This window comes from Corylus avellana, chromosome 1 (genome assembly GCF_965113065.1).
Source record: "Corylus avellana chromosome 1, dhCorAvel1.hap1.2, whole genome shotgun sequence".
NCBI classification, from domain to species: Eukaryota; Viridiplantae; Streptophyta; class Magnoliopsida; order Fagales; family Betulaceae; genus Corylus; species Corylus avellana.
In genome coordinates this window covers 11,264,794-11,276,946 of record NC_142490.1, presented here as the reverse complement: position 1 = coordinate 11,276,946, position 12,153 = coordinate 11,264,794, and the positions used below count along the sequence as shown (strand labels likewise).

Here is a 12,153-nt window from a genome sequence, read left to right as displayed (position 1 = left end):
GGACCGTCCCGAACATATGTTGACTTTTGGTTGACCATTGGATATTGCCTGAGTGTATGCTGCAACCCTAAAACCGCTAGGTAAACAGTACGCGAATGCTCAGCACTATAGTACCGAACGTTCGTTACTTTTTAGAACTGTCACAGCAGCGCCCACGACTTTTTTCTACCCTATAAATACCCCTTCACACTCAATCCTTAAGCTTCATTTTGCCCTTGTTGCCCTCTGGAACCTCTACTTGAGTGTTTTTATGAGTTGTGAGAGTTATTGAAGCCGAATGAGAAATTTCTTGGAGGCCTTGCTTCAAGAAGGTAATCTTCTAAGTCTTGCTTGTTCCTTACTTAGTTGTTATGCTTTTCTTAGTTAGCTTAGTTGATAGTTTTGAGCTTCTAGTTATGTTATTGCCTTTAATCTTGGTTTAAGCTTGGGTTAGCATTTCATTCTTGATGGATGTTGTGACAATTACCCACCTAAATTAATAGGCAAATAATCGGTACGTTTTACTCGCAAGTGCACAAGATCAAAACGATAGCATAGTAGACAAATACGAGATCATTCCCACGAGGATTGTCGATTTTGTTTAGAGTTGATTTTCCAAAATAAAATAACAAATTGTCATGATTTTGAAATATTGAAATGAAATAAATAACGAAAAGGTTAGGGTTTTGACATTTACCACTAATCAGACTAATTAAGATAACAAAATGACAATGTTTCAATCATACCAATATATTTAATGCTTGCCAACCTAAAGGCATGGTATCTAGACTGGGTTGAAGGAAGTTCTTCCAACTCAGTTCGGAGAAAAAGTCTATCCTAATTGAAATAAGTTGGAGTAGAAAATTTCTTTTAAACCAGTTTAGAGAAAATTTGTGTCACCTTTTTTTTTTGGCAATAAAGTTGCTAGATTTTAGCTATTGGTGTCCTTGTACTAGGTTGGCCGACTAAAAAGGAACATTTCCTTGCAGCTAGTACAAAAAAATTCACATTTAATGACGTTTGGATTTATGACAGTTTGAAAAAACGTCATTAATTAATGTCATTTTACTATCCTGGATAGATCTCTTCCCCTTAAAGGCATATACAATATTTATATCAATTCCACGTGACACTAATTTTTCACAAACTGAGGGGTTGGCTCTTTTATTTTAGGTGGCCGATCCACCATCAAGAGGGCTACGGTGGTTCCACCTCTGGACGGATGGGACATTTTTTTGACACAAAATAATAAATTGATGTCACACTTAACCGTACATAATGCTAAGTTAAAAACGGCTATTAGTTCCTGCATAGTAAATATCCAAATTTTTTTTAGTGGATAGCAAACAAGAGATCACGACCAAATACGCGTCACATGAAGTACTACCAATTTAAATAATAAGAGAAAAAACATGAATAAAAGTAGTTTTGAGCTGATTAGCTGATTAGCTGGAGTATCTTTCATAAGTCACTACAAAAAAAATAGAGGTTTAGTGATGGTTTTTTGGTGATGGTTTGGGGCTAAAAACCGTCACTACAAAAGTAGTAACGATTTTGTAGTGATAGTTCCAAAGGATAGTTAAACAAGGGTAGAGAAATGAAAAAAAAGGTTTCGGTTTAGGCAAAATCGACACTAATTAGTGATTGTTTTTTACACTAATTAGTGATGGTTTTTTAAAAAACCATCACTAATTTATTAAGTTCTGATATATTAAGTTCTAATATATATATATATATATATATATATATATATTATTTTTTCCACTTATTTATTGATTTCTTTTTTAATTTTTTACATTTCATTTTTATTTTTATTTTTATTTTTATTTTCATTTTAATGTCGATCAGATCGAGATCTTCTTCTTCTTCTTCTATTCTCCTTCTTCTCCCTCTCTTTTCTCGATCTCTTTCTGTTGATGCCAACATCGATCTCTCTGTTGGGCTTTTTCTTCATGTGATTTTGGCTCTTGCGGCTTGCAATCCAAAAATGGCATGCACAAAATCAACCATGGATTCCAAGGAGGTAGCTCAAAACTTCACTTCTTGAATGGGCTTAGATTCACAAACATCTAGTTCCTCTTGATTGCTTTGGCTTGGAAAAAATGTTGAGGAACCACCAAATGAACGGCTGCCTATAGAAAAATGCAGGAAAAAAAAAGGGTAATCAGTAGATCCAGTTAGAAAAATAAAAGAAGACGAAAGAAAAAAAAAAAAAAAATTGAAGAAATGTGAAATGGGATATTGATAGTGGGTTAAGCTTTTAAACCCAAAAAAAAGATTCAAATTAGAAAGGAGGGTTGAATTTGTGTTCAAAATTCAAAATTTGAAATTGGTGTCGGTTGAACAGTCAACCGACACCAATTTTAGTGTCCGTTTTTGCTCAACCGACACTAAATTAAAAATTGTGTCGGTTGAACAGTAAACCGACACCTTTATTATTGTCGGTTTATTGTTCAACCAAGACCATTTTTAATTTAGTGTCAGTTGAACAGTAAACCGACAATATTATTAGTGTCGGTTATTGTTCAACCGACATCATTTTTAATTTGGTGTCAGTTGAAAAGAAACCGACACGTTATAGTGTCGGTTTCTTAAACCGACACAATCCCAACCGTCACTAAAACCGGTTTTTTTTGTTGTAGTGAGTCCAACAATCATTTTCAAGAAATAGTTTTTCATGGAGAAAGAAACAATGAAGATAGGGAATCAAAGGAAACAGGTCACATAGACTTGGGATGTTTTATAATTTTAGAGATTAATTTCCACGAATTCTAGAGAACCAAACAAAAAAAGTAGGCACTAATTAAAGGATCTAAAAAAAAAAGGCTCATTATTAAATTGCACAATACAAACTCTTAAAATATAAAACCTAAATAAAACTAAAGACTAATTTATTCTTTTCTCATCCGCATCATATCTCTTTAATATCCATAATCTTCACTTTTCCCCTATTTATCCCCCTCAATTTTTATTTTTTGTTCTTTTATTTTTTTACTTTTTCTTTTTTCAGAAGCATACATGTATAATATCCCAGGCCAAAATGTGGCAAATGGTTATGTACATCACACTGCTCATTGATTAGAGGGACAAATTAAAGCTAATTGAGTATGGAAATCGGCAAGCTCTCCAAGTTCTTCCAACTCCTTTGCCAGTTCCTCCACCTTTTCCACCATCTCCATCAACGTGAACACAAAGGTTGCCACTGCAAATCCACCATTCTGTAGTGGTCCCAGCTTCGAAGGTGACATAACCGAGTTTAGCTCCACTCTCATTGACTTCAGCTTTGGCAATATTGAAGCCTCTGCATGGCATCTTCTCATTTTCAACACACTCTCTCCAAGCTCCCTTAGAGTCTGTGCAAGCAACGATCCAACTGCTTCGCATGGTTCTTTGAATGTCTCCCCCATAGTTGTTGGGGGCTAATGATCACATAGTTCAAAAGAAATAAAGCCAAACAAAAGTTATTGCATGTAATACTCAAATGGATATATATGATAATTAAGAGCAAATTAATTAATAGGGATGGTAATTATATGTACCTGTCTAGGGGATTGAAGAGAACCCTTCATTGAAAGGATGGTTGCTGCTATCTCTCTAAGATGCTCTCCAATCTGTAGATATTTCCCCCAAGGGTAGGAGAGCCCAAATTTTCCATGCCATGGTTCCCATTTTGCAAAATTTGCCTGAAAATTAATACAGTATAACTGTATAAGCATGGACCCTTTCCCCTTTTACTTGTACATATTTATTTGCTCTTATCATTTAGGTCATCAAGTTCCTACATTGGTAGCTTAAAGCTTTTGAGATAATATTGTATTTTCACAATGTTTTATGTTAGAATATAGAAAGTTTAAACTTTTAAGATAAGTGGTAAGTTATTATGGTATTAGACCAAAGATTTTGAGTTCAAACTATATCTTCGATCGTTCTTTACCTCGCATTTCAATTAACTTTTTCACGTGTTAGATCTCAGTACCTTTTAGGGAAGAGTTTGAGTCCACACGTGTGAAAAAATATCATGTGGGAAAGTATTATGATATAAATTAAATAATTAAATGGAGTACCGAAGAGAAAAGAGATAATATTATACCAGTGACTCATCCTTTGCCTTGGAGTTTAAGATGGATTTGCAACTAGTAAAATTTGCAGCAGTGGGCTGCTGGTTTTCCTTTTCGTTAATGAAACCAAAGTATTCCTCCAGGCACCCTATAATAATAAACAAAGAACAACATAAGTTGCTGTTTTATATATTGAGAGAATAAGTGAAGAAAAAAGCTTAATTACCTTCAAGAGCACGTGCGAGGTCTTCGAATTTAGAGGCCATGGAGTCATGAAGTTCATCGCTAGCCCATATGGGAAAAACAAGCAAGCTTATGAAAATGCAGATGGCGAAACCCATTGCGATTGTTGAGAGACGTTCACGGGCTAATACTATCACCTTCTCTGCACGTATACCAGACACCACTACCAGATTGAAGGTCAGGATGAATATCAGGGCCCCGTAGTCATATCTTTTCTTAATCCTCGGAATCAGTCGTGCATACGTGGCAGCTGCAGCTGAAATTTTTCAACATTTCATTAAATTAATTACTGTATGTTTGTGTATGTCTTTCATTGATGAGGCTGCATGTTAAGATTGTTTTTATTTATTTATTTTTGTATTTGGACGTATATGCATGTGGATACGGACAAATTCATGATAAATAAATACACTTTCTCCATGATAAATAAATGCACTTCTCCAGGATGCTGCCACCTTTAGTTTGCTTAGGAAATATGTATACGTGTGTACCACTACCAAAAAATATTGATAATTATAGTGGAGTAATGCTATAAGTTTTTTTTAGAGTCTTTTACAGTCATTTCAAATGTGATGTGACTTTTAAAATCACCAATAGATCAAAAATCAATAAATCACATCTTAAATTCAATGATAATTTTAAAAGACACATCACATTTGTGATGACTATAGAAAGACTCTATAAGAAGGCTTATAACATTACTCATTATAGTGTCCTTTTTCTTAGCATCTTTTAGAAAAATGACACTAACATCTCCTATTGGAGTTGGTTTGGTTAAATGTCGTAAAATTAGTGTCGATATAATTAACGTCAATTTATGTCGTTTTTATGTAAATTAAGGACGCTAATTTAGTAAGAATGTTTGACAATTTTGTCTTTTTTAGCTTGTGCGTCTGTGTAATTTCCATACTCATAAACAGAATCACTTTTCACTTTTGTGGTATGAAACTTCAGCATCCCACCCTCAACTAATAAGCTTATTTGTTTTTAATAGTTAGAATTCATCCAACTACAAAAAAAATCATGTTTTAGGAATTGGGTCATTTTTACAAAACGACCATCAAGGGACGTTGCTGTGTAGCAAAGACCCCAATTATCTAATTGGGGATGTTGCAACAGTGCATGTTCCCAATTAGATAATTGGCAACGTTGCTACAGTAAAAACATCCCCCGTCCCTCCCTTCCTCGATCTGCACAAACCCACTCTCAACTATAGCTCTCTGATCACTCTCACAACTCTCTCTTCATCTATTTACAGACGAAAAAGGCAAAACTTATATGACCCAGTTTGCCACACGATATCTAATGCTGATAAAACTCATTTTTTGAAAGTGATTAAAGATGTTCGAGTGCCCGATAGATATGCATTGAATGTCTCTCAATGTGTTAGACTTAAGGAGCGTATCACAGTGGGTTTGAAGAGTCATGACATCCACATACTCAACTTAAGGAACGTACCATCAAATGTCTCTCGATCATCAACTCATAAGATGATAATTAAGGAAAGAAAAATCAATTAATTTTTTGGGGAAACTTCACTTATCTTCCACGAACTTTCGCGCTTTTTGCAGACACTTCCCATTGTTCAAAAACTCTCACTTTGATGTATCCAACTTTTGTTTCCTTCCACTTTGCCCATTTCGTTAGGATTTTTTGTGAAATCCTAACGGAGGGGTAAGAAATTCCAATCTTGCCCTTATTTTTTTTTTAATATAATAATTATAATATTTGGAAAAACTTCATTTACTCCTCATGAACTTACGCACCTTTTGCAAATAACCCCCAATCTTCAAAATCTCTCACTTTGGTGTATCGAACTTTTGTTTCGTTTCAGTTACCACATTCCGTTAGGATTTTTTGTTAAATCCTAACGGAGGGGTGTGAAATTCCTAAAATGCCCTTATTTTTATTAAAAAAAACTTTTGACCCGTGGGTTCATCGGTGTTCTATCCGCTCCTTACACTTTCATGAATTAAGGCAATGCTGCATTCTTACAGTTTGAAAGACCTCGGTGGGTCACCAAGGTGACCCATTGGAGGGTCACAAGTGTGGGTCACTTTTTTTTTTTTTTTTTAATATAATAATTATTATAATAATTTTTTATTTATAAATAAGGGTAAAATTGAAATTTTAAAAAATTTTAGGGGTATAAAAGTCTATTACTCATTCTACTATTCGATTTAACTCCAATATCTAATGGTAAGGGGTATTTGGAATAAAACTAAAGTTCGATACACCAAAGTGAGAGACTTTGAAGATTAGGGAGTGTTTGCAAAAGACGCGTAAGTTTAGGGAGATAAGTGAAATTTTTCCTAATTTTTTATTTATAAATAAGGGTAAATTTGGAATTTTAAAATTTTGTAGGGGTATATAGGTCTTTTACTCATTTGACCGTTTGATTTAACTGCAAAATCTTAACGGAAGGGGAAAAGTGAAAGGAAATCGAAATTGGATACATGAAAGTGAGTTTTTTAACAATGGGGGGTGTCCGCAAAAAGCTTGAAAGTTTGGAAGGAGTAAGTGAAGTTTCCCCTAATTTTTTAGCTCAAATTTGATGTAATACAGAAATGAAAAGTCACTCCAAGAAGAAGAATATATAAGCTTATTATAACTCTTACCAAAAATGAAAACAGAAGTACCAATAACAATGGCGTTGCCGATTCCACCAACTTGTTCAGCTAAAGCTGCTGCTAAACACCCCAGCCCCCCTCCTAAAATTGTCCCAATCCCACGGTTCAAGCCCTTGCTTAGTGTAGCACCTGCAATATCACCCCACAAATTATAATATTTTTGAAGCACTCAAACATTTTCTTGTTTCTGGACAAAAACCAGAAAAAGAATGAATGTGACAAAAACAAAAAAAAACAAACCAACCTGCGAAGAACTCAAAGATGACAACAACAGTCATAATAGCCCACATGGCATTTTCTCCAACGTGGTTGAAAAGAGGATCCAGGAGGTACAGAAGACAAACCAAAACCAGGGCGGTTCCAACCTTGAAACTGTGAATCAGTTTTCTCAAATCATGCTTACTTTTCTTTTCTCTAAGAAAGGAAACAATGGGGGGAAGAGAAAACTGGATTTTCTTCTTTTCTCTCAGAAATGAAATAATGGGAAGATGGGAAAATTTAAACTTGTTTTCCTTCTTAAGAGAAAGAACCCCCTCTCCATCCGGAATAGATATTACAACTGACGCGGCCATTGTTATCTCTTTAGAGTTGAATGAACTTCACACTCTTTGCTCCCTCCCTATATATACAGTGGGAAGGACGAGATATTGTCAAAAGTGGGAAGACAATTTGAACAGTTGAAGCTCTAAAGAAGAACATGCAAAAGAGGAGACACATGTAGTTTATGCAATTAACTCAATGGAGACACGTTAGTTTGAGGTGAAAGTCTCTAGTGGAACACGCTTGCACGGCACGAAGGTAACCCTTCTCTCATGGGATGAAATAAATTAATATTTGTGGAGCATGGTCTTTTCGCAACACCTCTCTCTGTGCATTTCGACACGGGAGCAAAGGCCAGTGTTGCATGTACTATAATGCCAATCGACTACTTCATCAATGGGGGGTTTCGGATAATCCCACTATACTTTTAAGGGTGTCTGCATTCCCAGTGGAGAACCCATACTCCAACACTACTATATTTTTTACCAATATTTTCCATTATTATTTTTGTGTTTGAATTATTCATCTTAGTGGTTGCAAAAATGGTTGATATGTTATATATGTATGTGTGCATGATGAAAACTTAGCATTGGGTTCATTTGAAAAAACTTTGTAGTGATATAACGTAGAGATGAAAATAATTTTAAGCGTTTTGTGTTTTAAGAGCTAACAAAATTCCACGACGATGAGTAGCCTAGTCCAAGGGGCCAAGCCTCATTTTTCAATCCTTACCGCCAAAGTTCAAATGCGACAAATTGATATGTATGATGGTAATAAAGACCCTATAGATCACATCGAGACTTATATAGCTTATATGGAACTGGAGGGTGTCCCTCACGAAATACTGTACATGGCCTGGCCTTTTCAAATCTTGTTAAAAGGATCAACACAACACTGATTCAACAGTATCCAACCTAGATCTATTGATTCTTTTGAGGAATTGTCCAAAAAATTTGTGAGCCAATTTATAGGTGATGTGGACGACATTTACCTATATTTTCAGTAAAAACAAAAATAAAAAATAATATTGGAGCAGTGCCGTTTGATCATAATTTTACCTGTTCTCAGACAATGGAAGTACAAAAGGAAAAATTTGTGACGATTTGAGGTGATTGTCAAATATGTTTAATTTTCTATTTGATATTAGGATTTTATTTTATTTTATTAGCATCTTATTTATTTTATTAGAACTTTATTTCCTTTCCTTATTAAGATTAGATTTGCTTTAATTATTTTCCTTTTCTTATTAGGATTATGTTTACTATTGCTACTATGATTAGATTTACTTTCTCTACAAGTATTTTTCTTCTATAAATAAGCTACTTTGTAATGTAAAACAGAGACTCTATGGAGTTTGTGTTCGTTTCTCAACCTGCGGGTTTGAGCTTATCTTTGGGTAGAAGACAAAAACACTTCTCCTTCCAGAATTAAAAATGATGCTCATTGGTTAGTTACTTTAGTCTTCCGCTATATCAGCTGGTATTAGAAAAGGCTTTATAACAATGTCGTTTGTGAGAGAGATGTTGTTTTGAGATCCGACTACTAGCGATAGATAAAGCGATCAGAGGCTCCTTGGAGAGTCGAATTGCAAGAGTTCGAGCAAACGATATGAGAGGAGTTGCACCAATTGTGGGAGACATTGGAATGCGTGCAAATCGGTTCCCCTTGGAAGTAGAGGGACAATGATGCCTAGGATGACAATGACGTAAGTCGCATTTAACTTGTCCGTAACCGTATTCATGAATCTCCAAATAGGCACTTTTTCTATGAAGAGAATATTAATTATGATGAAAAGGATATGAAGGCTATTAATTTGGTTGAAAAAGTGGAGTTGCCGTCAAAGAACAAATATAGGCAACCACAACTATTGGTTCCAACAACGACACCAATGGAAGAACATCAACAACCTACTTCATCACAAGTGCAACTCATCATGATCACCATAGAAATAAAGATTAACTTTTGAAGAAAATGGTGAAGTTGAAGATGACATCCAAGAAGAATGGCAAGTCCAGGAAAAGTCGTGTCTTGATGTTATGTACTTAGATTTCTCCAAGTATCTGTCTTTAGAGGGGTTGTTTGATGTAGGACGACATTTACCTATATTTTTTGAGAAAATGAAAAAAAGAAAAAAGTCAAAAATAATATTAGAGCAGCGCTGCTTTATCAGAATTTTACCTGTTCTTAGATAATAGAAATACAAAAGGAAAGATTTGTCACAACTTGAGCTGATTGTCAATTATGTTTAATTTTCTATTTAATATTAGGACTTTATTTCTTTTCCCTATTAGGATTATATTTGCTTTAATTATTTCCATTTCCTTATTAGGATTAGGTTTACTGTTGCTACTAGTATTAATTTTGCTTTCTTTACAAGTATTTCTCTTCTATAAATAGGCTACTTTGTAATGTAAAACAAAGACTCGTTGAATTATTATAAAATCATAGAATTTCTCTCAAAACTCTGTGGAGTTTGTATTCTTTTTTCCACCTGTAGGTTTGAGGTTATTTCTGGGTAGAAGACGAAGACGCTCCACTTTGCAGAATCAAAGACGCTTCTCTTTGCAGAATCAAAGACGCTGCTCTTTGATTAATTACTTTAGTTTTCCATTACGTCAATAGGTGGCCGACAATACAGGTGTGCATATCTTTTGATAGTCAAGCAAAAGGAAGCAAAAACTCTCAGGGAAAACCTATCATGATTCAACAAGCTAAGAGAAAATGATAGTAGAAGAACGAGATGAGAACAAGACCTGTTGAAAGATTTCAAAATTAATATATATATTAATTTTTATTTTAAAGATTAATAAAAAATTTTATGAACAGAGTCAATTTGAAAGTGAACGAGACTCAAAAGACGATAAATCTACAAAATCTTTAACTAAAAGTCTAATCTTCAAAGAAACTACAGATGAAAAATACTTAAACATAATTGATAGAATCCTTTTTAAAAAATGGAATTCAAGAGTAACAATCATTATTAACAACGAGTTCGAGTTTGAAGTTATAGCTTTGATAGACTCAGGTGCAGATTTAAACTGTATCCAAGAAGGAATGATACCTACTAAATGTTATTCAAAAACTATAAAATTCAGATAGATTACAAGTTGTCTAAAGCACATGTCTGTCAAGATAATGTTTGTCTCAAAACTTCATTTGTCTTAATAAAAAACATGCATTCAAATGTCATATTAGGAAATCCCTTTTTATGCCTTTTGTATTCATTTACTATATATATATATATATATTATTTTGTGTCTTGAGAATATTTTAAAATAGAAGGTTTTAAAGAGAATTGAATGAAGAGAGTCTCACATTAGAAAGAAAGAAAATGGAGTTAGCACTTAATAAGGCCTAACAAACTTTGAGCGATTAGAAATGCTTGGGGTGTATGCTCTAGTACGGTACGAAGCACCGGACGCATAACCACAAGCGCACTCGCTCGCGCGTGGCATGGGCTGTAGAGTGCTAGTGGCGCACTTGGACTTGGCAATGGAGCTCGGAGCTATCTGATCAAGACCATCTATTATTGGACAGTCAAGATTGTTCGATCTAGTGGTTTGATCTAAACCATAGGAAGCTTCTTAGGTAGATTCAGTGGTTGGATTTACTAGACTATAGTTAATTGTGAGATCATATTGGCTTTCATTTAATGATTAATATTAAATAATTAAGATCTAGTAGTTATTATTAGATAATTATTTAATCTAACGGTCAAAATTAAGTGTTTGTTGGAGTAGTAGCTTAATAGCAGTTTAGTAGTTTATGATTGTTAAATTAGCAATTTTAATTTCAAAATTATCTATGCAGTTTAGTTGATAACTATCTCTTATTATTCTATTCTCTTTAGAATTCTTCTCTGCACATAAAAATTATGAGAGTCTGTCTTTTGATACAATAGAAAATTTGAGGGTATTTTGGATTTAATTTCATTTGTGCATAACACAATTAAACTACTTAAGTTTTGTAGGCTCCATTATTTTTAGGAGAAATATTTGCCGCTACCCATTTGCATACCATATCTAGTGGAGGAAAATAATTTCTTAAGGAAAGTGACTTTGTAACCCACCTTAGGAGTAATTTCAATTTTTTGTATTTTCAGTATTTCTCTTACATGATCCTTTCGGCTCTTATGAGTGGAATATGGCCAGAGGTTCAATTAATGCATGCTATATATAGCCCAAGAGCCTTCTAGTAATCTACAAGAATTCATGATGAAGGTTGAATAACACATGAATGCAAAAGAAACATTAAAGGCATTTAAGGCTTAGAAGCAGATGGAAACGGGAGAACGAGCTACGAAGAGTAATGATGGCAGGTAGATGATAAGTAAGTTAAGTTTAACCTCAGACTTAAACGAATAGAGAGCTCCAACTTCAATTCACACTGCTCGCGTAGGTTGGAACTCAAGCATTAAGTGGTTTGGGAGCCACAGGGGTTAGTTGTAGTTGCAACACAAACAACCAAAGATATGTGGAATCCTTAGAGTAACGATATAAGGAGGACTAGAGTCTCTCTAGAGTTCTCCCAAAATCTGACTTAATTTTTAAAACTACCAATATATCAAAATTCGATAACGATCATCTCAAATTCAATTGTAATTTTAAAAGTCACATCACATTTATGAGGACTCTAGGAGGACTTTAGTCATTATATCATTACTTGAATTCTTAAGAGAATAGTAGCTAAATTGTGGTTTCATT

General features: G+C 34.3%; 1 protein-coding gene across 1 annotated transcript; it reads right to left on the bottom strand.

Annotated features, from left to right (window-relative positions):
- Window positions 1–3,050: 3,050 nt before the first annotated feature.
- LOC132169073 (aluminum-activated malate transporter 13-like) lies at window positions 3,051–7,482 on the bottom strand. Its single transcript, XM_059580160.2, has 6 exons — window positions 7,155–7,482; window positions 6,899–7,039; window positions 4,264–4,536; window positions 4,070–4,185; window positions 3,519–3,662; window positions 3,051–3,398 (listed from the first exon to the last, which is right to left on the bottom strand). The coding sequence occupies exons 1-6, from the start codon at window positions 7,480–7,482 to the stop codon at window positions 3,051–3,053; spliced, it is 1,350 nt and encodes a 449-aa protein (XP_059436143.2).
- Between the last annotated feature and the right edge of the window lie 4,671 nt (window positions 7,483–12,153).